This window comes from Desmodus rotundus, chromosome 4 (genome assembly GCF_022682495.2).
Source record: "Desmodus rotundus isolate HL8 chromosome 4, HLdesRot8A.1, whole genome shotgun sequence".
Lineage (NCBI taxonomy): Eukaryota > Metazoa > Chordata > Mammalia > Chiroptera > Phyllostomidae > Desmodus > Desmodus rotundus.
In genome coordinates this window covers 116374810-116402566 of record NC_071390.1, presented here as the reverse complement: position 1 = coordinate 116402566, position 27757 = coordinate 116374810, and the positions used below count along the sequence as shown (strand labels likewise).

Sequence of the window (27757 nt, the reverse complement as noted above, 5' to 3'; positions counted from 1 at the left end):
CTTTACAATAATTTAAAAAATTTTTAATTAGGCCTTCCCTCTAAAACACGGCTCTAATGCTTAACTTGACCTATGCATCTTTCAGTTCGATCGATGGGCAGTGCCAGGGCTTAGCAGACCGGTTGGATGGGGGAGCCACACAGTCTCACGGTTCAGATCAACAGTGTCGTTCCGAAGATCTGAAAACAGTTCTAAATGCGGCTTAACTGACCTTAAATAATGAAGGTAACCCTGTGTCCTAATCAAGAAAAAACTTTGCACCCTCTGCTCTCCCCGTCTCCTGGCTCTGTCCAGCATCACTTAACAAGCAGAGTACCACAACCCAACTTCTAAAATTACTCATGACACCGGGGGAACTAACAAATGGTTTACAAAGAAAATAGAAGGCAAAGAAACTGTCTCCACAACAATTGAAAATAATACAAATGTCAATAACGATAACTAAAATGCTACTTAAAAACAAAGAAAAAGCAAGCAAGTGTTATTGTCCATTAAGACTGATATAGTTCTAGAGGCTTCAACCTGCCACTCACAGATGTTAAGCCAGGCAATTTTTACCTCTTACTCCCACATATTCACAAACATAAAGGGAAAATTCAGGACTTTTACAAATCTAAGAAATAATGTATTTCTCTTTGACTCAGGACACTCCCTTTTATCCTCAGTGCAGACCCTTCCATCCAGGTTTAAAATCTGTGTCCATCTGAGCAGGGGACAGAGGACTGCAGACTTCTGAGTAACCTGGTGTGCAGCTGCGCCTGCTGCCGGCTTCACCGTACGGAGTGGCATCCTGGCTCAGCGACGCTAGAAGGAATACGGATGCCTCAAATACAGAGAAGAGACAAACAACTCTTCGAAGCCTTTCTGAACCTAATTAAAACTATACCTGGTTACAAGTCCCGAGAGCAACTCCGCCCACGGAAGCATCTTACCTCTTCTGATTCATGAGAAGTTCTCTGTGAAGATCTTGGTGGTTGCGGGACGTTTTGACAGGATTGACCAGTTTCTGAGGCCTAATTAGTTCAGGGTTGTCATCTTCTATATAGTCTGGTTCAGCCATGATATTTCTTGGAATGAGATATGTGTCCTTAAGGTCAGGATCCTCAAACAGGCTGTCTGAAACAGAAAGACAAGACTCATCTGCGGCCTTTTCTGAGAAGACGGCTCACACCAACCAGAGGCCCAGCACAGCCATGCAGGTGCACCGGCTGAACACGCCATCCTCCTTGGTCCACGCTGCTACTTCATTCAACAATTTTCTGTGAAAGTAACTGGGGGAGTAACGGAGTGAAGAACATCCGTAGCGTTCTGTGCTGTCTATGACTAAAGCAAATGATCCCCTAACCTGGCTCTGGTCACACCTTCAATTTCAGGTCACACAGGACACTTCCTACAACCACGTCCAAAGACCAACTCAACCCCACACGTAGTGGGTGCTCTGCAAGTATGTTACATGCAGTGAGACAGAAGAGAATAAACGCTCACTGGGGGCAGGGCTGCGAGGACCAAGGCTGGCTGAGCGTCAAGCACAGCGGGTCCAGCTGGCAGGTATCTTACTGCCGCAGCCCCTGAGGTATACCTCCTGGTACCCACCCAGCCCTGCTCCTCCACCCCAAAGCACATCTGGCAAATTTGCAAGTTTACACACCATTTCATGCTTCCCTGTCCCTGTAAGATTACTTCATTTTCCAAACCAGAAGTCAGATGCAGGGCCTGACACTGCAGACTATCTGACACAGGGCCTTACCTAGAAAGCGCAGAGGACAGGCTGACTGATTCTCTGGCCAGTTTGCTGCCCCTAAACGAAATGACGATCCCCACGGTTATCAGCTAACGCCCAAGAATGCCACCTCCCCACCTCTCCAGGGAAGTCTAGAGAACAAACAGCCACCTCCACGCCCTCGGTGCTCCAGCATGGCACAGGTGTACTTCCACCACAAAGGCACCCTAACAGAGGGTAACCCCAGGTTTCTGTCTACTCTCTGCAAAGTTAGAACCACTTTCTTTCCCAGTTTTGAATCCCGAGGTCCAGCGAAGTGCCTGGCGCATGGCAGAAACTAAGTAAATGTTGAACTAAGCCAAATCTGTACTAAAGAGAAAAAGCGGAAAGGCCCTCCATGAACGTACTCCTAGAGAGAAGAAGGGCTCCATCTTATTTCAGGCCATGGAATCAAACACCCGAGGAAAGTGTGTGTGTGTGTTTACACCTGAGGCAGGGCTAACAGGAGGCGAGAACACGGGTGAGCCTCCATGGACTTGGGCGTGGTGAGGGGGACACTGGAAGGAATAAAGATGTGTACAAAAAACAACAAAACACAGGTCCAGTGGCCATCAGCTGACACACATATGAGTTTTGGTTTCAAAGTCACGTGATGCTTTCCTGAATCCTGAACTGTCCCAAAACACTGCTGTACTCCGACGCACCCAGTAAGAAATACTGTTCCGAGTGGCAGCCAGCAATGACCCAGGCTGTAGATACAGCACTTACAGGTATGCGATCACATCCGATCTCAGCAACAACCTACGCACAGAAGAATGAGAATCTTGACTTTGTAGATTATAAAATGGAGAAGCAAAAAGTAAATAACTCATCCATGCTGACATTGCCAGGAATGTAAAGCTCAAATGAAACTAAATAAAAATGCATGTCCTCTGATCTTAAAATCTATGTTCTGTTTACCCAATTATGATGTTTAATGTTTTTGTAGAAAAATATTGTGAAAGTAAAGAGGATAAACATCCAAAGAATAAATAACCAATGAAAACAGAAATATTGTAGATGTGTCATTATTTATAGGTTTTAGGTATAACTACATAATCAAGGCTCAAAATTACACCACACGTTCCTTAAACCCTACCGTGCTGCTTTAATCTTTTAAGTAAGAAGGCCTTCGACCTTGACCAGACGGAGACGTACAAACCTCACGCGTGCTGAGTGAGCGATCCCACCATGGCCTTCCTGACTTCAACGTGCCGGCCTCAGAAAAGCGTGTTCCTCGGGTGAAGAACAACCGTGCCACGCACACCTCTGAGCAGTCCCAGCTGCCTTTAAGAGCTAACAGCAGTTTCCTCCTAGTTAATCTTTAGATACGACGCTTTCTCTCACCTAAACCATGGGTAATCTCCATGTCCCCAAATCAAAGCAGAGCACTGCCTCCTAATAAGGTGGGTATTAGGGAGGGGGAGAGAAGCCCTGTGGATGTGTGGGGAAAGAGCATCCCAGACAGAGGAAAGAAGGGGCAAAGGCCATCAATCAGCAGGGGTGTGCCTGGTGGGTACGAGGAAGAGCAGAGAAGCCAGTTTGTGAGGACTCTGGCCTTCACTGTGAGGGACAATGGGGAGCCATCCACTTAGGGTTTTGAGCATAGAAGTGACAAGATCTGACTCATGTTTTTAAAAGATCACCCTAGCTACCGAGTTCAGAACGAACCTAAGCAGGCAAGGAAAGAATCAGGGGGGCCGCTATCACAGCAATGCAGATGAGAGACTGCTTAGAGCGGACGGCGGTGGTACAGGGGCGGGAAAAACCGATCACGACGCATTCTGAAGGCAAAGCCCCTGGGGTTCCCTGCAGGACTGGAGGTGAAGTGTGGAAGACACAGAGGAATCAAGGATGACTAGGTTTCTGGTTAGCGCTGTCCACGGGGCAAGGAGGCTGCGGGCAGAGCAGACAGGCAACGAGCCCAGGAGTTCCACTGGGGACAAGCTGAGTTCGAGATGTCTGCTAGACATCCTAGTGGTGATGGCCAGAAGGCAAAGGCAGTTAGTACACAAATACTGGGTGACTCTCTCCTTTGACTTACTGATTTGACCTCCATGATTTCTCCCTTCACTGCCCGCCTCCTCTGCCCCTGCATTCCCACTATTCCCACAAGCAGAGGCAGCACAAGAGCCCCACCCCCAGTTTTCCCCAAAGGTCAGCGCCAAAGGACAGACAAGTCTTGGGCTCAGAGCCCAGAAGTGGGTTGAGCTTTCAGCAGACAGAATGAAAAGACTTCAGTCCCGAGTCTAGGAAACAAATTCTAGCTTGGGTTATTTTTTATGATTTCTCTTCAGATTCAGTGTCTGGTAAGTCCTTCTTTTCCACAGGACCAGTGTAGTAAGATGGACCTTAGCCTGTCTCCTACCGGAGAGAGCAGACGGGTGGGGGCTGGAGTTCTGCCGCAAACGAAGGTACGGACATGTTCCTTCTTTCTCACTGGCTTGCCCTGCTTCCCAACTGGGCAGGGGCAGGGGCAGGAGCACGGAAGCCCCTGGGACAGAGTCAGGTGTGTAGACGTTAGGGCTGCCTGGGGGCCGGGCTGGAGTTCCTGTACCCCTCGTGCAGTAGAACACACAGGATCCAGGAAAGGTCATTTAGGAAGGAGGGGCCGAACTGACTGGGAGCGACCTCTGACACTCCGCATACACACAGGAGTGCTGGTGTCTGGGGAAAAGTGTAGGAGCTGGTTCGGGCCACTTCTCAGTGGCTTTCCACCCTGGAGCCATGACCGACATTTGGTATTAATCACCGAAATGACCTGGTTCAGCTTCTTCCCTTTGCTGGCCAAGTACCTCATTGCGACCAAGGCTGGGAAACATCACTCTGATCCTAAGGGAGCGCTTCCATCTCCCAGACCCTATTCTGTGATCCAGTGGGAGCGAGCACGTCCTGCTCCCTGTGTTTGCACAGCTCTCCGCCTCCCTCACCAGCACCTTTGCCACACGGTTCCCTCCAGCAGGGTGCTGGGCCTCTTCCTGCCCATCCCTGCACCGCCTCCTCGTCAGATGCAGGTAAGTGTCAAACGTTCCTTGAAGCCTTCCCTGATTTCCCAGTTGCAGTTAAACAGCCTGACCTCTAAACATCTACGGAACTTTGTTTCCTCTTCCTAGTATTCATTAACCTCCACCTTGTATTACAACAACACATATATAAGTCCTTCCACCTCTTCACTGCAAAGACCACGTCTGGTTTACATTCACATTTCTCAGCCCCCTGGGACTGGCACAATAAAACTTAATTACATAAATGAAGCAACAGTCACAGTTAACTACCAGTAGAGGGAGCCTGTGACCTGTCGAGTCCACAGCAACAGGGAAAAAGCACCCACTGTGGAGTTGGGAGGACAGGCCTGTTTCCTTGCTGAGCATCAAGTAACAAATACAGAAGCCTGATAGGAAAGATGACAGAGGAATGTCTGGAAGTAAAAGCAGTTGTAAGTGGTTATTATTATTACTACAAGAAACATTCTTCCAGACATAAACATGGACATTCTGGTCATATTCACTCCTCTGGTCAAGTAAATGATTCATAAAGTTAATTTCTTTTTAAAGTATCAAGTCAGTGAAGAAAAACTAGTGTCGACTCAGTGTAAGAGGAAGAAAACTGCCCTGAGATCTTGGACAAAGCTTCCTAATTCCCCTGACCCTCAGTTCTCCCCGTATGTTAAAACGAGTGTGGCTGTAGGAACTGGTTGCGATGTGGACATGAGAACTCTGTGTAAGCCCCGGCCCGTCTGTGAGAACGCAATCAGTGGAAGCTACTACTAGCCAGACTATGTGACCAACACCATCCCATCCCCTAGGGAACCTTGTAAACAAAACTCCAACTTTCCAAGCCTTGGTTTCTTCAAAAACATAAGAGTTCAACTAAATGACCCACAGGACTTCTCACTGGTAAGATTCAATGGTTCTAAGACCCATTTGTACTACTTTCATTAAGAATCTCCTGGAAAGTATAAAAAGGTCTACCAAACCCTCAAAGTACCACATGGAATTCTGAATGGCCTCAGGTAGCTATAAGGGCCTAGCTAGAAAACAGACAGGCCGATGGCAAGGGCCTGTCCTGAGGTGGAGGGGACTCGCTGAAAGATTTTCAGCAGTTGAATGATGACACAGAATTGCATTTTGGACAGATACTAACGACATGCACTGAAGATGCCACCTGACAGAATTCTGCCTTTAAGTTCTGTGAATCAACAGATGACATCAGGACTAAACTCCACCTCCCAGAGGATAAAGAAATCCCATCCTTAAAGCTGGATTTGGGTCCTTGCTCTTCATTTTCTTCCCTTCCAGAGGTCCATTCCAGGCCCCGCTCTACACATATCCTGGGTATTTTGTGTTGATTGCTTTCCAAGGGTTAATAAACATTTGCCACAGAACAATTTCACAAGTGGGCTAACATTTATTGCACCTGGGTTTTCCAGCATACTATTTTGGCTGTAGCTGTTCATTTGCATATTTCGACATCAAAAAGGTAAAATTTAAAACTTCATCCTATGAGATTTAAAAATCAGAACTGAGAGGTTATGTTAAAGTTCATGTTTACCTAAATACTTAAAATCTAATTGTACCTAGAAGCACTAACAGTTGAACCCTTTGGAAAACAATTCCTGAAGCATGACAATGTATATAGTTTACAGGTGTACTAAACCCAATCGAAGCTAAACAATTTAACTTCTGAATTGCTACAGCTACTTCTGGAAAGTTAAAAATAATTCCAAGACATTCTTTAAGACAATTTGTTTCCCAGGCTGTCTCGAAGAGATTCCAGCCATCCTCTGCTACCATCTGGGAGATCCAAGTCACTTTTGATGGCAGGCCAGCGAACTCTCTGGGCCTGGGTCAGCCTGAAAGGGGAGAGGCTCTCCCTGGATCCCCAGCCATTTGCCTCAGCACCCGTGGTTCCCAGAGCAGAGGATGGTGGTGAGGGCTGAATGAAGGCAGGAATTTCTCCCAAACAGCAAAGCCTTTTTCACTGACGAACTCCTGACTTACCTGACCCCAAGGCAAACTAAAATTCCATCCTGGGCCAGCAGACAGCGATACCAGCTGATACCCCTACGCATTGGACAAGTGCCCAGGGGACCTGCAGGGCCACAAACCTAAACTAAGGCCTTACAAATGGCGCCCACCCAGAATCTACACAAGTGCAGAAACGTGACTTTTCACTCTGCCCGCTCCGCTAGCGCTGGAACTCCAAACTCTCAGTAAATTGGCTGCCGATGTGCCGCTGTACAAATGCCAAATAGTGAAGCTCTTGGGAAAATATCAAACTTATTTTCTCATCAGGTTTTTTTACTCCCCCCAAAATGTGTTTTTACAAAAAAAAATAAAAAGACACGTATTTTATATTTAGAAAGTGGAAGAGGAGGCAAGAAACTTCAGGAAGACAGAACACAGTGCCGACAGCCACGATAAGCTGGTCTGGGTGAGGTGAGACCAGTAGGTGGCGATGGCTCCACAAGTAACTTGGTGCCCCTTTCCTGACAGCCAGGAGCAGAGCAGGGACGTCTCACCCTGGAACCCCAGCATGCGAAGCACACATGATAGGAGCCCGTCAGGGAGTCATCGTGTGTCTGCCCCCGGTACTGCACACAAGCCTCTCCCCCTCATTTAGTCCTCTCGACAGGCCTGTGAGGTAGGGTTATTATCCACAAGAGTTTACAAAGGAGGCTCAGACAGCTTCAAGGTCATGGGTTCCAGATCACACTGACAAAGTCTAACTCCCAGCTTCCTCGTTTACTGTAGGTGTGCCTTTGAGCACATTTCCTCACCAGGTTAAAAAAAAAAAAAGAACAGCAGATGATCTCATAGGCTTGTTAGGAAGAGCCAATGAGAAATGCATACCAAAGTGATGCGCAGAAATAGTGAACCCTCAGTGACTGTCACCTGTTATTAGTGCTGTCACTGGCATCAAATACAATAAAACCAGGACTGGAACTTGGGTCTGATTCCGAAAGGATGCTCTTTACGCGTTCCATTCTCTGGGCTGGAATAACAAGGGAGCAGAACTGGGTTTCATTTTAACAGGATGATTTTCTCTCTGTCTCTGAAAGACTGTAGAAGGTCTCTATCATAGCTTTATAATCTCAAACAAACAACACCTTGGAGAAGACCACATTAAAGTGAGGATAAAAGCCAGGAAAGACACATTTTCCTTAAAACATGTAAGTATTTATATAAGAATGTTCACAGCAGGGCTATTTGTGACAGCCCCAAACTGGAAGCAACGCCAAGTCCACCATCCGCTGATACACTGGAAAACTACACAGCCGTGAGAATAAAGGGGCCCCCGCTGCAGGCAACAGCCCCGCTGAATCTCACAAACATGACACTGAACGAAAGAAGCCAGACACAAAAGGGTCCGTACTGGATGACTCCCTGTATATAATGGTCAAAAACAGGCAACAACCAGCCTTTGGTGTTAGCACAATGGTTGTCTTGGGAGTTGGGGGGTGAAGGGGGCTCCTGGGGTGCTGGCAGTACTGTCTCCTGGTGCAAGTTCTGGCTACACAGGTGTGTTCACTCTGCAAAATCACCAATCAGTGTTTCATTGACTTCCGTGCTTCTCTGTATATATAGTATAACTCAATAAATATGGTGCATATTAAATAGCATTTAAAATCACTATCTAGAGGTCATTTGGTTCCTGCTGGATTACGACAGTTTCGTTACTTCATCCACTTTAAACCGTGTCCACGAGAGGTAATGCTGTGTAATGGAAAAGAGCACCAGGTCTGAGGAGCACCGATCCTGAATCAGAATACTGCTTCTGTCACTCACCAGCTATCTGATCTTGTACAAATTACTAGCCCTGAGTCTTGATTTCCTCAGCTGTAAATCAGAGCCAGCACGCCTACATTTGCAGAGTCGTTGCAGGCATTAAGGCAAACTTACGGAAAACACTCGCCCAGCGCAGTGCCCGCTTGTGCGGGAGATGCTCAATAGCCTGGACAGTTACATCATCCCAACGAATCAAGTCATTTATCTAACTCTCCACGGGTTAATGTCCTCAGTGAAAGTGGTCAGCCATATACTACAAGCATGCTAGTTTAGACCAAGCTTAACAAGAAGGAACCCACCTTGGGCTCTGCTCATTTTTCCGATTCGGACTTAGATGGATGACTGAGAGGAACCGGGAGGGAGGAAGAGGAGCGGAAGGAAAGGACATCCCAGGTGGGCGAGACCAGCCTGAGCCCTCCAAGGCCCTGAAAATCCTGATGATGTCCCAATGTCCGTGCCTTGGTCTTCTTACCTGCACAGCTACAGGGGCGTTCGTTCTTATTTCTCAGTAATCTGTTGTAAATGACTATTCTGAGCACAGGGCAATTACATAAATGAGGTATGTACGAAAACATGTCTCCTAGGTTAGTCCAATATAAAGAGTTTAACTCTTCAACATCAACTAAATCTTATCAATGTTCACGATTTACCTAACCTCCCATGTCCCTCCTGAAATCTGAACTAAGGACCCATTGGTATACAACAATGCTATCAAAAAGCCAAAACAGAAAATAGGCAAGATAATTTTAGAGGCGTGGTTTGCATAATGTTTCATTCAAGGTGTTGGAAGAAGAGTGGGCAGATAAGCAATGGGTGGAGGGCAGGTAACACAAATGTCCTTAAAAAGCACTGCAACATTTGAAGCTTCTGCCTTTCACTCTTTTTTAGTACAGGTACCGTTCGCAAAGCTTACTGCTCCTATAAGGTTCAGACCGAGTTTCTGTACTTTTACCAACGCATTTACACTCACATCTCACAAAAAATGACTCAAATGTACACAAGGGATACCCAGAAAGGAGACGACTGGGGTAGGGTCTCAGAGAGCACTTGCACCCAAGTTGGGTACCAGAGATCCTGCTGGTGCCCGACCAGAAGACAGTGATGCTGACAGGTGACAAAGGAAAATTTGGGCTATTTCCATGGAAACCAGCAAATCAATCCAGAATGTGAAGGCCCTCTGTCTTCTATTCCCCAAAAGGCCAACGCTTTGCCAAAAAGAGGAGCTTTCAATATTGCCCAATGATATCATGTTCAAAACCAAAGTAGAAGTTTAAAAAAAAAAGAAGGAAAAGCAGCTCTTGAATAACCTGATTTTGGATATTCAGCTAACCTGGAAACGTGTGAAGACAAAATATAAAGAGAAAAGGAAAACAAAAACAAAAACACACTGGGGGTGTGAGGAAAAAGGAGTCTCTAGGTAGAACAAAGTTAACATAAAATAAAAACTCACTCAGGTGCTGGGTTGGGGTAAAAGTGAAAGCGGTTAAAGAGACAAATAAAACCCTACAGAGCTCTTAGCCAACTGCGACAGCCCCCTGTCCCGGCAGGACGCTCCTTGGCATTTTTTTCACTCAGATCCCTTCCGTCCCCAGGGCAGGTTCTAGGACCCCAGTTCTCTGAGTGGTGCTGACGGGAGGGGAAACGCCCTGAGCCCTGGCCAACAGCAGCCCTGTCTGGGAGGAGAAGGGGCGACCCCATGCTTGGCACCCCACAGTGGGGACGGCGCAAAGCGCACCCGGGCAGAGGCGGCCTGTACCACGGAGGGGTCCCAGCCCACTCGCTGTCTGGCCCTGCACGTCCCAGCCCACTTAGTCCTCCCTGAAGCGCAAAAGCAAAGAGCTTCTTAGCCAAATCCAAAGGTTTGCGCTCATTCCTCAGAAAATGGCTGGGTACTAGAGATATTTATTTCAAACGGGAATGGCCTTAGCAAATGTCCTCCTCACCAACTGCTATGTACCGGGCAGATGTTCCTACAGATAAGAGGTGCTGTGTGCTGGCCCTCAACATGCCCAGTGAGGCAGCCAAGGACAAACCGAGCCAGTGAATGGACCATTAACCAAAACACGACGGAAAACAATCTTCGTGGCGAACATACCCACTCCCTGAGGCGTGTGCCACACGCCCAGCAGTACCCGTTCAGGGTTCCCCCAGGCCGCTCGGGGCTCTGGGCTTCCTAGGGGGCGTTCTCCTCGGCCTCCCCCGGAACTCGAGGCCACGGTCGGCCTCCTTGAGCTGACAGCCAGCCCGTGGACAACTCTCCCTGGTTCTCCCACCCCGTCTGCCCGTGTCCTCCTCCCTTCCAGTCTCTAGGTGCCGACAGCCCTCCGGGAGCAGGTGCCGAGCCCTCCACGCTCTCTGTCTTGGCTTTGGAGGCCCCACACTCTCCCGGCCCTTCCCCAGGGCAGCGACTCCTGCAGCGTGGGTGAAGCCCACCTCTCGGTGAGGCCGCCCCCCGCGCTCCTTGAGGGCCATCTCCCGCTCGTCTGGACAACTGAGTGCAAGCTTACTTGCTCTCCCTCCCCCCACCAATTTGACGCATTTTTTGTGTCTCTACATTGTCTCCTTTCAAGGGGGCCCCTTCGGACAGGAAGAGACCCCTGACGGACTGAAATTACCCCCCACGGCTCTAGTATGAGCCTCACACCTAAGCCACACAGTGGCCATGCGGGGACTCGTTGATGCGGAACTGGTGACGAGCTGGGGCCACAGGATCCCGGTGCCTTTGGCTGAGTCACGGGGGCCAGCGACGTATGTGGCATTACTCCCCATCGCGGTCCCTGTCCCGGGCCTGGGCCACACCGTGGGCACTCTGGAAAACTGCACCGAGTGAAGGGGGCAAACACCGAGGATCCGAGCACCCACTTGCACTAACTCCTTCCAGGAAACCTCTCCTGGTTCCTCTTGAGGTTGAGGTTTCCCTTCCTCCTACTCCCCCGGGACACTTCCCTTAGGGCACTTCCTCTGCTTCCATTAAAACTAGAGGTTTTCTCATCCCTCACATTAAACTCACACAGGGAGGGACTGACTCATTTCTCATCCCCAGAAACACCTCGGTGTGCCTTCCACATACTGCTCAGCTAAACCTGACCCGCTGACACTCGGCTCAAGACAAGTATGGAGTTAGGACTTACGGAAGGGGCCAAAATTGGGGATGGGGCGGGGGTGGGGGGGTGTGGGGGGGGTGAACTCATGCTTTGAATAAATTGTCCTAACTTGACCCTGAGGAGCTCAATATGAGTTAGACAAGTGGCTGCTTCTCTTGATAACAGATCAGAACAGAGAACCCAATCTGTTTTTCTAAATCAGCTGATTATGTTCCCTCTTGAATAAGATGACACGATAAAACCCTCCCTAAAAATTCATAACATCAATGGCAGTGTATGAGCAATGAGTCTTTTGCCACAGAAAGATAATTCAGATTGTTGTCTGATGGAAAATAGATATGAGTACACTGGCTTGCATAAATATTCCCAGGAAGTAATTAGCACTTCATTAATATGCAGCCCATTAATCTGCACAAACCTCTAAGCAATTGAAATGCCGTCCAATTAACAGATTTCCTCAATAATCAATCACCTTAAATTCATTGGCTTTAAAACTGCCTTAACTGATACATTTATCCGATGACATTTGATAGATGGCCATTAAGTGATTCAGAGGTTCTCTGTCTCCTACAGGAAGCAGCTTGATGGGATCTGAGTCCAAGGACCCGTAATTTCACCAGTGAAGAATGCTCTGTGGTCTAACTGTGTCACCAGTGGTAGAAGGCATAGTTTGTGTTCAGAGCAGCTGTTGTTTTTTAAAAGAAATATCGATCACATGTGGTTTTCTTAATTTATAATTTTTTAAAGCCTCACTGACGATATGTTTATTGATTTTAGAGAGAGATGAAGGGAGGGAGAGAAAGAGAGGAGAGAGAAAAACATCGATGTGAGGGAGAAACATCGATTTGTTGCCTCCTATACGTGCTCCGACCAGGGATGGAACCTGCAGGCTAGGTGTACGCTCTGGCCGGGAATCCAACCTGCAACATTTCGGTGTACGGAACAGTACACCGGTGTACGGAACAGTGCTCCAGCCAACCGAGCCACCTCACCAGGGCCCATGCGGGCTTTTTTGTCTGCTTTACTACCTGCCATGCAACCACTTCAAGTCTCAAAAGCTCAGCTCTTCCAGAACAAGGAAAGAAAAACCTGCCAATTCTGTTGCAAGGCTGACTGATTTTAAAAATGTTTAATTGCAAATAATGAATTATTTACTTCCTTACCCGTAAAAAGAGAAGACTAGACCAGATGACCCTTGAGATCCCTACTAGTTCTAACATTCTGATGATACAGAAGAATCCGGTTTATCTGTTGTCTCCACTACAGGGGCTTAGGAGGCAAGGGCTGCAGAGCTTGGGCCCCACAATTAGGGCCAGGCCTGGGGAGGACATTCCTCTTACATTCCACATGTACATCACCGGGGCCTCCACTCCTCCTCACCCATTCCCACGAGTCACAGACGTCACCGCAGGACATCCATGCTGAGTAGGTTTTTTCCTAGTGATCCGAATTTCCCCAGGTGCGGCCACCCCTCACTCCAAGTCCCTTCAGAAGAGTCTCGACTGTTCGGTCCAGGGCAAGAAATGTCCACACAGGATGGAGCATGGACCAGGCTTTATTAAACCAAAACTCCAAATCCAGCAGGTTTCTAGATTATCACAGTCACGAATCACATATATACATAAAAATGAAGCACCATGTAGTCTTCTTTGCATGAAATCACCTATATCCAATATATATTACACCAGGGGTCCCCAACCCCCGGGCCACAGACCTGTACTGGTCTGCGGCCTGTTAGGAACCAGGCTGCACAGCAGAAGGAGAGCAACGGGCCAGCCAGCGAAGCTTTGCTCGCATTATCTGCCTCTTGTGGCCCTCCCCAGCCCATGGAAAAAATCATCTTCCACAAAATCGGTCCTGGATGCCAAATAGGTTGGGGACCACTGTATTACACCATATTTAAATTAATTCAAGTCTGAATCCTAAGCCTCCTCTGAAATCAAGCCACAAGGCAGTCCCTACTGCTCCTCCACTAGTTTCTCTTGATTTATCTTTGTCCTGTGTAAATCCACAGACAGCCTTCTTGCCTACACCCAACCAAAGCCCACATACATAAGTTTCACAAAATTAGAGTTGTTTTCTCCTCATCCCCTTACATTTAGAAAACCAGTGTTTCCCCTCACAGACTACTTGTAAAAAGATAAATCTTTGCTACTTCCTTTCTGAAGAATTTGTTGGTAGCATGTGACAAAAGGCTTTAAGTGTACACCGTGAATCCGGTAATTCTACATCTAGGAATTTACTCCAATGAGATAATCAGAGATGTACTCAAAATGTATGTATAGGTATAGTTTATCTATGATAGTGAGGAAAAAAAGGAAACCGTTAACTAATAATGGAATATAATGCAGCTTGAAAATCATATTATTAAAATGAATAATAAAAGAGAAAATAATCACAATGTATCGAATGGGAGAAAATATCATGTTCCCAAACAGTATGCCCTCAACTTCCCAGTATTCGCGTTTGTGTGTACAGAAGCTATTTAAAGTGTAATCCAAAGACCAGCTGCATCAGCGCAACCAAGGAACTTAGTAAATGCAAATGCTGGACCGGAGAGTGACTGACTCAGAATCACTGGGGCTGGGCCCGCGATCTGCGTTTTCATGCTTACTAAGTGCCACACAAGCTTTGAGGGAGATGTAAAATTCACCCCACTGTACAGATAGGGAGACTGAGGCCCAGAGAAGCTAGGTAACTGAGCCAAGGCAACAAAGCGGCATCATACAGCTCGCTCCAGAGTCTACACTCTTAACCACTCTGCTCTACAACTTCTCAACTTCTCAAGGTTAACTCTTACAGGACGTGGAAGTGTGCTCTGCGCTCTCGCCCTAAACTGACGCCATGACGCATCTCACCTATTGCTTTGTCTCCCTCACCGTGTTCAGCACTGCTGTTACAAAGTTATTGACTGGGGGCGGAAGCATTTGGCACTACCCTATGGGCAGTCCTCTGGGTGGACACCTGCCTGACATCTTTGAAGCCTATAACAACATGTTTAGTGTAACACGCACATTAAACACTAGCCCACATCAGCAGAAACCTTCATGCCTGCCAGTGACAGATGGCACGGAGGGCCTGACACCCACTAAAGACAGAAGGTCCTCCCATTGCCCGCTAAAGTGAAGCTGCCATGTGGCAATCCCATAAACACTGTCTACAAACCACCTGGCCCATCGTCTTTGAAATTAGGCAACTTGTGATCAATTTCTGTTCTTTTATGTTGTTGGTTTCTAAATTATTTCAAAATTTATACATATTAATATTTAAAATTTTACATTGTGCTATTTTATATTCACAAAATTTAAATTTGCTAACAAATGCTACCAGATTTTATCCCCAAACTGCAAAATTCCTGAATAAAAAGGCCTCACTTAGCACTTGTATTCTGTGCTATTTTCTAGGGAGGAAACACCTCCGGCAGTCATTTCAGGAAACGCCCACAGGGATGGACTGGGAAGATGGTAGATTTAGGCCTCCTCACCCCTGAGAGGAAGGAAACTACACAGACTAGAAAAAATGTCCAGCTGGACTAGCTTTCAGAGCCCTCACACATTCCTGTCTTCAAGAGCTCAATAATAATTCCATAAAAATTATGACCTGGCCCTACTGGGCAACCAAACAAATATTTTCAAAGGAAGAGACTATCTTCAAAAGTACTTACTGACAGAAACTTTGGACGAAACAGAGACCCTTTGTTCAACTTCCTCATTATCACAGATGAGGAAACCGAGGCCATCATTACAGACGGCTCGGCTAGGTTCACACAGAAGGTCGCAAAGCCTGGACCACAGCCAGGATCTGACCGTGGTTCACACTCCACTATACCACACTGCCGCTCGCACTTCTGACTGCTATATTGAGTTTTCTACATTGATTTTTCTACATTTTCTACTGATTCCAGAAATGGTTTTGGCACTATCATTACCACCACCATTAGCATTATCTCCTGATCGATAACTGGATAGCATCTTTGAAGATGCTAATATGTTTAAACTGTAAGTAGACTTCAATAACAGCACCATAGTTCTGGCTTATTTTCTATCCTGCCAAATTCCAGAAGAGTACAAAGTCATTGTGATGATTAAAAACAAAACAAAAAAACAAGCCTCTCGGGTAAGAGAAAACTAGTCATTTGTCTTTTTTTTTTTTACCTGAGATACTAACACTGAGCAACTACAATGTTAAAAAAACAGTGACTGCTTAGCTGCAGTAATTCAAAAATCCTCTTCTAGATTCTCCATTTACCTCTCTTCCTTCCTTTTTTAAAACCTATTCTTCCTCAAACATCAGCATTCAGGATATAATTAAATGAAAACTATTGGAAAAGTGGAAATCAGCCCTCCTGACCATGGGGAAAGACAAGCCTGACTTACCGACCCCAAGTTGCCATGAGAATGTAGAGAGTGCTCAGAACGACCCCACGCTGCCGTTACAAAATGACCACACATCTCCCTTATCTCACCAACACGTGTAACTGCAAATTCCTTACCAAGTGGCAGCTCGAACCCCACCTGCACCTCCCACCACCTAGACAAATACAGTTAAGGTACTGGTCCATGAACTGTGCCTGTTTCCTGACCATACCTCAGCGGGGTCTGGCCCTACTTCCCTAACGCTACCTTTAAATCACCCAGCACAAGCACCAATCCAATCCTGCCTTTCCCACAACAATTTCCAACCATCTTCTGGTCTCCGTCTGCCTACTAGCTAAATGAACCAGACTTTGGTATGACTACTCCTGGGGTCCTGGTGGTTGCCGACCGACTGGATTCAACACATTTTGTCTTAACAAGTTACCAGTAATGTGTGGTAGAGTAGAAAGAACCTGAAATAAAAGACCCACAAACCTACAACCTGACTTATCATTTCTCTGGGTGATAGCCAGCAATCCATCATTTCAGAATTTTTCATCTCAAATCTGCTACTTCTCAAATTTCAGCCATACTATGGGCCAAACAGACTTTCCCCACGAAAGGATGTGCTTTGTCCTCCCATCGCTGTTGCGCTGCTAGAGCTCGTCTGGAGGACTTCACTTTTCACTCAAAGAAAAAGGGAGCCTTTCATGCCAGAAACAATGATTACACTTTTCTAAACAGTTATGTGTTTTCCAAAATGGCTATCATGCTTCACAGTTGTAAGAATATAAATTGACTGGTATTTGCTTTCTGCTTTCACAATGCAAACAGGGCAGGTCCCCCACCTGGGCCTCTGGAGGACTGTCTGGCTCTAACGAACCCCCAGAGAGCAGCTATTTGCACAGCCCAGGTACTTTTAATTAATGTCTGTTTTCCATCTTCCCTCTCTCAGGGTACCTCAGGGGTTCTCTGTGACCAGCGGAAGAGGGAGTCTTGTTATGGAGGACACCAAAACCGAAGAGGGGATATTGAATCAACAGCTGTCAGCAAGACCGGAAGCAGCCGTGCCCATTCCCGTACTTAGACAATCACTGTGCGCCCTGCGCGCAGTATGGGCTGGGGGTTGGGCCCTAAAGATCTAGAGAGGAGTGAGACTGGTCCCTGGTGTCCAGAGCTCAATTCCAGTGAGGACGAACACACATGATGGATACAGCGGGATGTGTGCACCACAAGGGGGAAGTGTCAGACTTCAAGACTGTACTGCCTTGCACCTCCCAGAGGAGGAAGGCTTTCCTCGTGGACTGTGTCCCTGGTGATGCTCTGGGCATGTGTAACTACACTAGACTACAAGTTGCTGAAAGCGCAGGGCGTGCTTCCACCTCGCACCAGACACAGAACATAAAGAAGCCGGCAGTGGGCTGTCCGAGGCTGTTTCAGAGCTCATGGGTGACATCAGGACCCAGGGCTCATGTCGTCCTCCTGCACTGCCTCAGCAGCCCTAAGAGGAAAGGCAGACTGGGGAAGCCTCGCCTCACAAGTCTTTCTATCTTGGAAGGAAGTCACGCCCAGAAGCCTTTGGGGGTTCTCCCCTGTCAGAAGCCAGAGCTGTGCCATGTGATCGCAGCTACAAAGGAAGCTGGGAAAACGGGAACGGGCAATTGCGTGGTGAAGAGCGTGCAGGGTGGCTGTCGGGCAGACAATCATCCGGTCACAAACACAGACTGTTACAGGCTGAATGTGCTCCTCCCACCCATTCTTTATGCTGAAGCCCTATTCCCCAACATAACTGTACTTGGAGTGAGTCTTTTGTGAAGTGAATAGGATTAGATGAGGTCAAACGGGTGGGGCCCCATGTGATATTACTGTCCTCACAAAAGGAAAAGACACCAAAGTTTGCTCCTCGTTCTCTGCCCTTTGACGAAGGCTGCCATCTACAAGCCAAGGAGAGAGTCCTCACCAGGAACTGAATCAGCCAGCACCTTGATGTTGGACTTCCCAGACTGCAAAACTGCAAGAAATAAATGTACACTAGTTAAGCCACCCAGTCTCTAGTATTTTGTTGGGGCAGCCTAACAGACCAAGGCACATACTCAGTTCAACTGTCTTCAAATGCACTGGGACCTCCCGAGGGGGCTCATCAGGCTTCCCTGCGTGAGGTCACTGAGCTACTCTAGACCTCAGCTCCAAAGCTGAAAGGCAAACTTTTGCAATAATAATTTCTTAGAAGTGTTTAGTCCGTACGGTATCTATAATGAAAGCTTCAATAAGCAACAAAGAGAGAAGACTGTTAATGGAAACCCTTTCAGCCTTAGCTTTTCCATCTCCACAAAACCTCCCTTTTTAAACTAAGGGGATTTTGGCAAAAGCTCAAATGTAATCACATTTGTAGTGGATGTGGGCCCCGGAAGAGGGAGTAAACTATACTGACTGCTCTGCACATTAATTCTGCTCCCTCCAGAGGCTTGTCATTCGAAGACGCCAGACCTTACCATCTTCCCACAGGCTGTCTCACAGAGTCACCGAGAAACAGAAGCAAGGCACCCCCAGCTCCTTGAGACCGCCTGCTTATCACAAGCAGTCATTTTAGTCACCGACGTCGCAAAGGCACACGCAGTCCAGAAACTGGATTTGACCACCCCGTGGGGCTACACCAAAGTCTCGACTCTCTGCACCTACAGTAACAGGCAGAGGAAAATGAGGATGGGAAGAAATGGCAGCAACCCAAACAAGGAACACAGAGAAATGAATGCTTAACAGCAAGCAGCCTGCACTGAAACAAGCAGATGCCACAATGTCCGAAAAGGGGGGCAGCCTTTTTCCTTACTGACATGGCAAGGAGGCTCGCTGTTTTAAAAAATATTCATGATTTCAAAAATTCATACACTGTACTTCTGGAGTAAACGGGAGCCTGATCACAGGAAAATGGAGGCCTGAGAGAAATAATGACTTAATTTTAGTGATGAGGAATAGACACCTTCATCAGAATCCAGATCCTGCAGAGGCTGAGTGACTGCATTCAACTTCATTCAAACAGGATTCTGTTCGGACCATTTAGGACTACTGCAATACTTACTATCAACTGAGTTATGATCATTGTTTCACATTCACTTTGTAGCTTCCATCTTCGAGCAAATTCTCTCTCTCAAAACAAAGCCTTAACTCCTTCCTCCTCCCCATGCAAGGATGCAGAGCTCAAACCACCTGCCCCACTGTGACTACAGTCCCCACGTCCTTGGCCACCAAAGATTATGCTTTTGCCCCAAGTACCACCATATCCTCCATCAGGCTACTCACTCTGGCATTTCAATCAAACCTGTTTCTGCTTAATAATACTACAGTCAGGGAATGTTTTCCCCGAGTCTTGACACATCATCAAGCGACGTAAATCCTACAGCAGCGATAGTGATGGAGTAAAAGAACGCGATGGGCTGATAACTAGTAAATGCTCGGCAAGATACCAGTTCCGCATGAAATGGAGAACTCTGCTTCTCTCCCTGAAGTTACCCAAGTTTTAAATATTTTCATTCCTCCTGTTGCAAGAAGTTCCCTGTTACTCAAGAACTCAGCTTTAGAATCTTCCCATCAGCACTGACTTCTCTCATTTTCAAAACGTCTAGGTCTTTATTTTAACAGTATCTGTTCTAAAATCCACACCAAAAGGAATTACTGGTTAACTTAATTAAATAAAAAGGGCAAGAACAAATGGCATGTCAACACATTCCTAATGAAAACTTGTCCTCTACTCACAGCTGGTTATAAAGGAAATCATTAACCACTTCCAGAAGAACAATTATAAAATAATTCCCTAACAAGAAACTACAGATGCATCTTGACAGCTAACTTCCCTTATGCAAAAACAAACAAAATCCAAAACAACCTAATCCGAAAGGCTTAATTTAGATAGGATAGTTTTACCTAATCAAATTAAGGATTCAAAGTAAAATGTAGCCAAAGGGCATGTAAAAAGAGAGAGTTCTTTTAAAAGTTTTTAAGGCAATAAAGAGTTAAAAGAACAAAATCTAGAAATAAATTTTCTACTCTTTAAGTCTGTAATCCTACGAATATGAAACTGATAAGAGTCCAAGTATTTTGGAGTAAAATTTATCTAAGATTTTAAAATTCAGTTTATAGTATAAAATCTACAAACACAATGGCACATGTGACATGTTAATTAGGAAGGACACTAACAACTTTATTTTCCTAATTTTATCTACAAATCTTCAGAATTGAAGCCATAAACCTTATTTTCCATTTATAAACTACATTAGCTCTGGAAAAATATCTGTTACCAAAAGACAAATACCATATGATTTCACTCATATGTGGAATCTAATGAACAAACTGAACTAACAAGCCAAACAGAGACAGACTCAGGGAGCAGATGACAGCTAGTTGGGGGGTGGGGGGAGGTTGGGAGTGGAGGGATGGAGCAAAAAGGGAAAAGGACTCATGGACATGGACAACAGTGTCATGATTGCTGGGGGAGGAGGGTATAAGGATACTAAAATGGTAATGGAAAAAAAATACCAAAAAAGCAAGAAAAAAAATAAAGTGATGAGTTACACACACAAAAAAATATCTGTTGTTACCATTCCTAAATTTCACTATATCTGATGAAAATACACAAAAACCAATGCTAAAGATTCAATTATAAGCACTTCAATTCACAGACTTAGTCTAAAGTGGACAAACTCTAAAATTCCTCAGATCAGTGGCTTTCGAACTTCAGTCTATAACCCTCTCTACACACAGTGACCCAATACACACCCACACTAAAATTAGCTGAAATAACTCTTCCAGAAGCAATGCAGAGCCTTTACTACATGCCGTGCACCCTGACATTTCCATTGTTTCACTCTTTGGTAATGCTTGTCGTGACCCACTAAATTGATTTCAGGACCTGCTAATGAATGCAGCTTGGCCAATCCTGGCCTAATTCATTTATTTGAACTTGCCACAATAATTCGGCCGCACTCCAAAGAGTAGGGAAGGCACCTGAAAACTTCCAACAGATACGCCAATTGGATGAGCTGCCGAATGCCAACGGTCACCATCCCTCCAAATGGAAAACACTTAAAAACCATGACCTTTATAAAGCTTTATTTGGGCTAGTAGTCATGATGTTAAAGCCACCATCTTCTCTTCTGCCAAATCTTTGAACCATCCTTACTCCAGTCTTTAAAGAATGACCCCAGGTCCTTTTGGCTATGTATGAAGGATGAAAGGAATAACAATTAAAAATTAGAGAATATTACATTTGTTCTCAGTTAAGTCATTTTCCCCACTATGATGGAACATGAGAAATAGAGATGACCCAGAACATACTTCCTTGCCTGATTAAAATATTTTTTAAAAGCAGTTTCAATAGTTTCCATATCCATAAATAAAATGATAGCTACAGTACATCATTATTTAAAACGAACTTTAATGGCATTCGCCTTTATAAAAAAATTACAGTGTAACTCAAATAACATGTTTCTTACTATCAAAACAATAACCCTGTTTGCATAACTTTTTAAGGAGCAGAACAAAATTCCACACACTTAGCTGGAATAAACGATGAGTAAGAGAAAGCTCTCCAGTCCCAGGTATCTGGAGCCCAACAGGCCAAGGCCATTTATCCCCACCACACAGGAACCAGTGAGAAAACGAAGAACTGATCTATTTTTCTTCCTGGTGAAAAAGAAGGCAGGGCAACAGTGATCGCGGTCCGGAGCAGAGCAGCAAGCCGCCGCTTTGGAGAGGCAGACACCCGAACCCAGCTCCGCCACGTGCTGGCTGCATGATCTTAGTTCCACAGTAAAACCATTGCAAACCGTAACTCAATAAATATTAGCTGTGGGCTGGGCACAGTGCTAACTGCCCACAGCCATCACCTCACTGAATTTCCACAACACTGTATGTTAGGTTCGGAGGGTCAGAGAGGCTAAGAACCTTGCCCAGATTCACACAATTAGTAATGGGAAGGCCAGAATTCAAACAGACCCATTTCAAAACCTTTGCAAGGGATCTTATTACCTTCTGAGCCCCAGTTTCCTTATCTTTCTCTCTCAGTGTTATTATAGGAGTTAACTTTAATCCATATAGTAACAAGTGCCTCTGGCCTGTCACATTGATGCAGCAGAACAGGAAGGAGCTAGAAAAATTCCTTGGCAAGTGGAGTGGGGACACTAAGAAAGATAGCTAAACAAACTGGCCAAGTAACTCACAGCCATACAGGTCACCAGGGAGGAAGGCCCTGGGTGCCTAGCAACAGGCACAACCGGCACTGGACCTTGGCCCCAAGGTGGCCTTTCCTCCCCTGGCAAGCTGCTGTTCACACAGGTTATGAACAAGAAACCACAGATGTATCATGAACTTTCATATTGCTGGTCACGTGGTTTAGCGCCCCCTGACTTTTCCTGCCCTAGAGATAATATTTAGACCTCAGTTGTATTTCAGCTCCAGGCCCGGAGAAGCAGCAAAACCAGTCAGGTGACACCAGGACCAGCTGCAAGGACTAATGACCCCTGCCTTGGTGCCAACCAATCAGTAGACACAATGCAGCCAAAAAAGCACACCTGGAACAGCTGATGAATATTCTATTGAGATCCTTCCCTAAGACCGCCCCTAAACTCCCACCCTTTAAAACCCTCAGGACTGAGGCTCTGTGGCGCTCTCCCTCCCAGGAGCACACCCGCTCCTTTCCCTTCCTCCTCGCCTTCCCCACAGGTGTGCACCTCCTCAACTCCAAGGGCACAGTGGGCAGTGACAGTTCATCCCGGGCTAACCCTCTGAACCTGTTCCCAAGGCCCCCTTTTCTCTGACTCTCCGGTGAGCTGACAGCAGCCCCGCCCTGGCTCCCTTCTCACCCGTTCTGTTTCTAGAGCCAAAGCAGCCTCACCTAGTCTCTCTCCTGCTGCTGCTTCTAGGCCCTTCTTGTTTCCCTGTCCCCAGCTTTAATAAATGTCCTCTCAAAATCACCTGGATGCGTGTTGTGGAATCTTTTTCCTTCACAAAGTCAACCCACGTGCTACAGGCCGGCCCTGGGCAGACCTGCTCTGGGCCTCTCCCCTTTCCAGCCTCATCAACACCCTGACCCAAACACAGCTGCCACCAGTACAGGTCACAGAGTACCCTGGGTAAACTGGCTTCACGCATTTATAGTCAGAAACTTATTTATCTTTTGTCCAGAGTCAGAAGCTTTGTCTTTTTCCTCCTACCCTCCTACTGCCCCACCCCTCAAACACACCTCCTCCAGGAATACCTTTCCCTGGTCTTAGGAAACAGGACCCGTGGTCACCAGTACTGAAGGTCTGAGTAATAGAACACCTACCATGACTATATTTACTAAAGGGCAGTGAACGTCTAATGTTTGTAAGACGGGGCAAAGTTGCCAGGCTTAATTCAAAGCCAAGACAATGACAGGCAGAGAGCCACAAAGGCGGGGACTCAGAGGCTGCAGCAGAAGAGTGCAGGAACAGTCATTAGGGTTAAACTTATTTACCCCACAAGGTCTTTACCAGGGACAGCAGGAAGGCAAGAGAGAGACCAGGCAGTAGTGCTGTGTGAGATGGATTGGGCTAGTTGTGGCTTGGGGATCTGGCACAAATTAAAGGGGCAGGGCCTCAAATATGCCAGGAATTCTGCTGAAGGCAATAAACAATCTCGGGATGAAGGGTAGGATTACATTAACATCAGTTTGGAAACAGGAAGTACCAGTACCAAGTAGCTAATAAGTGTGGACAGAAGGTTTCAAAAGAGGGTTAGGTTACATTCTCCCTTTCTTTCCTGTCTCCGTTGGTTGCCCAATGCTTTCCTCTCCAGGTCCTAACCAAAAAAAAAAAAAAAAAAAAAAAAGTGTGTGAATGGCAGCAGTGAGAGGCTGCTCCGTGGAAATAATCAGGTTGATAAAAGCTGCGCTGATAATACACTATCACCTAACCTGATCAGGTCAGTTTTTAAAACAAATACACAATAACTGTGAGTGTGTGTGCCCCTATGGTGTAACAAGTTAACCGTTACTGTTAGACTTAACTTGTTAGTTGTCATAGCAACAGTGGCCCCTAATGCCGCTCAGACTGGTGCGGAGCAGTCTAGCTCTTTCACATTACACATCTATCACCAATTATTATACAAACTACCTTCCACGTATTAAGAAATCACTAGTTTGCCACACCGAAAGGGAATGGGTCATACTGATCCGTAACCTTGACTTGGAACAAAGCAGTAAGTCTAAATGCCACAAGTTGAATTTATGAATGTTCACAGAATAGGACTGGTTGTTATAAACCTATTTACTAATCTGAAGAGATACCATGTTTGTTTTTCACTCTTAGGGAAAAAATATTAATTATGGCACTAACTACCAGATTAAATAGTATTATGTAACAAAAGTAGATTTACTAATACATCTATTACTTGAATTAACTTAAGTACGGATAACAGTTATAAACCCAGGATCATTAATGTCACTCCCACTGACATAATTTAATGCTTGATTAGAAAATAAACATTCAAAGTATCCTAGACAAACATTTTATTCCTGTCCTTAATCTAATTTTATTTTGCCTCGTTCTTATTTTTTAAATAAGTTCAGTTTCCTCCCCCATTAGAAACAGATTTTATTTTAAACTGCAGAGATAAAAAAAATTCAACTCAGTGACTTGGAATAACTGGACGCTATTTATTTCTGCACTACACTGGTTCCTGACCATTTCTCTGCAGCTAACTAGGCATCACGCTTTGTCCAAGGGCACAGGCCCCAGTGTCGGAAGTGCCAAGTCCTCTCACCCGCTCTGCGGCCCTCAGGCTGTGTGCCTTCAGAGGAGGACAGTGGCCCTCCAGGTCAGTTTCCTCATCTGTGAGCCTCAGGCCAGCTCAGGGTCTCCCTAGTCAGGACACTCGGCTCCAGACTTGCAGACTTACACACACAGTGGGCCCTGGAGTGGGCACCACAGCCAGGCTCTCTTTCAACGCCACACACACACTCCCCGCCCCTCCCCCTCAAAAAAGGGAACTGTGAGAAATCTGTATTTTACCTGTCTGCAGCTACAATACAGAATAATAGTGTGACTCCTAAGAGATCTATGATCCATTAGAAAACTCTATCAAAGCTTGTGTCTGAATGTAGCCCCCCACTGTTGCGATGGGCTTTTCAATACGTGGAGGTGATCAGGCAGAGGGAGAAGTCCAAGTGCAGGGAGAGCATTACATTCCCTTCTCAATGTCAATTCAAAAGGAGCACTGTTTGGTGATGATTACCTTACAATGGCATTCCAAAGAGTCCTTCCCTGTCCTCAGAACCAGCTGATCTGAAAGTCAGTATTTGATACCAGAAATTTACTGTATTGTTAGGAGGAGTCCAGGGTTACTCCTCCCCAAAGCCTAGAAGATCTACAAGTACCAATGACAGAGTTTCTAGTTGTTCCTGGCTTGGCCAGGATGCCGCAATGGGAAAAGGAAATAGACTAGTCAGCACTCAGCACGCCAGATATTATTGCCTGGGTCACAATATTGCCATCTGTCATCAGCACGCCAGATATTGACTGGGTCACAATATTGCCATCTGTCACAGCCCTGACCGAATGAGAGTTCTGCTCTTGACATGACACAGCTGTGCAGACCTCTGGCTTGAAGAGCAACCTACTGTGTGCTCTGCCTGACAGGATACCGGGACTCCATGTGATGTGACCAAGGCCAGAGGCCATGAGCGGACCGCCGCGGTTCGGCTGCAGTGTAAGGCAGGGTGAAACTGCAGGAGGCCACCTTGGCATTGTGTTTCTCAAATACACCCAGGCACCAACAGCTCCATGGCTAAACCAAAAAGAAAAAAACCAGTCCTGATGCTTTCATTATTGCATAGAAAAATGTCAAAGCAGGCAAGCTGCACTAAAAATTATCTTTCTTACCTTGGGGTTATCTTAAAATATAAATTGGGTTAAGTCACTCCCCAATAGCTTCTGACCCTCACTCCTACCTGATCTGACCCAGGCCTACTTCTCACACCTCATCTCGGCCTTTCCTCTGACCTTGCTCCCTGCACTCCAGCCAGGCTGGCCTCCCCTTCATTTCCCACCTGGCCAAGTCTTTGCTCACGCAAATCCCCTCCACCTAGAGCCCTCCCTCCCCAAATCTCTCCTACGTCTGGCTCATTTCACCCTTTTCATCTCTACTCAAACATCACCTTTCCATATCACCCCATTAGCTTAGGTTTCTCCCCCATCAGTCTCTGTCCTAAACTCTGACAGTCTAGAACTGTCTAGTTTGCCGCCGAGTACACGTTATTTGATCATCTGCCCTCTAGACATATAGCTGAGGACCAGGGCTCTCTCTCTTGTATAGCACTCTATCTCCAGGATTTAAAATATACCACATACTCAGTTATTACCATTTGCTAACACAATTCAATGCCTCAATAAGTTTTGCATAAAAAAGAGATGCAGGCCATAAACATGTTTGTTTGTCCTAAATTGGTCATGGTACCAAAAAAAGTTGTTCACTCATCTTGGGTAAAACTGACTTCTACTCTTTCTACTTCTCCCTACTAAAACCCACCCTGGTTCGGCCTGTGCTCTACTGCAATGGGAGTTTTAAAAATGGTTTAAAATATACAATAGAAACTAGATTATCAGAGATGGTTCTCAGGTAATCCACCGACATTCTACTTCTCCACTAGCTAATATTTATTCGGTGCTTAGAACTGATTAAAATGGCTCCAGGTACCATTTAACACTGCGCAGTTCATCTCATTCAATCCCAGCACAGTTCTACCAGGGCAGATTTCTCATCCCTACCTACAGAGGAGTGGCTGAGGCTCAGGGACCACCTGCCCAAGGTTACACAGCTGGCCCAGCCCATCAGCACTCATCCCGGTGGGTCTGCAGCCAGAGCCTGCGCTCTTCACCACTGCACTGTATTTTATCTCTTGCTAAAGTAGTCCACAGGCTAGAAGAGAAAGTTTTTTTTAAGTTCTAGAAAAAGAATTAATCTTTTGACCCACCATACTTCAATCCAAGTAACTCCCTCCTAATTCCTCCAAACTTGTCTTCCCCCGTGCCCTCCCACTCCCCTCAGCTCCTGCCCTAGGTTTTGGAATTCGGGACACAGTCCCTAATGACTTCCCTCTCCTCCCACCTGTGCGTACAAATGCAGGCATGTTCTCAAAACTCCTATTTGCTCCCTGTAGCTTTTAGAGGTCAGGAAGTAAACAAATCACCTAATTATTTCACCCTGAGGTATAAAAGGTAAATAACTTGACCTTTCTAGAGATGCCAAAATACATAACTTTTGAAATGTTACTTGTGCACAAAGTAGAGTTTGAATTTTCAGGCTGAGTTATTATACAGCCTGAAAATGGACAACATTGGATGGAAATTTCAAGTGTCCAGGAGGAATATAATTAAACAGAGAGGTCAACCACGGAGCTGATCCCGATTTTCCTAACTGTATTCCTCCCTTGGATTCTGAACTCAAGAGTCCAATAACCGTGCTTCTAGTGAGTGCAGGGAGGGCTGAAAAGCTGGGGGATGGGTGGTGAGTTGAGCAGGAAGATTCTAAATCTAGTGTTTAGAGCTGGAGACCACCTACACTCTTACACTATGTTGCTGAATTTTTTAAATCACATCAACACCTTAATAATATGTTCTGCCAAGTATAATAAAAATGTGCTCAAAGAGCTTAAATCTCATTAGCTGCCAAGCTAAATGTGAAAGGACGCCCAAAGTAGCAGCTGAAGATGAAGGGGAAAGAAAACCCCTTTCGTGACTG

General features: G+C 46.0%; 1 protein-coding gene across 4 annotated transcripts in view; it reads right to left on the bottom strand.

Moving 5' to 3' along the window:
• FAM107B (family with sequence similarity 107 member B) overlaps positions 1-27757 on the bottom strand; it is a 197368-nt gene that overhangs the window by 9425 nt on the left and 160186 nt on the right. Inside the window, exons 3-4 of one of the 4 annotated variants that reach the window (XM_024580044.3) lie at positions 16861-16874; positions 933-1102 (exon numbers count right to left, since the gene is read on the bottom strand). In XM_024580044.3, coding sequence (XP_024435812.2) covers positions 933-1102; positions 16861-16874 — 184 coding nt within the window. Of the gene's footprint in view, positions 1-932; positions 1117-16860; positions 16875-19467; positions 19488-21552; positions 21772-27757 lie in introns of those variants that run through there. The other 3 variants (XM_045186041.3, XM_045186033.3, XM_053922337.2) reach the window with 3 other exon arrangements.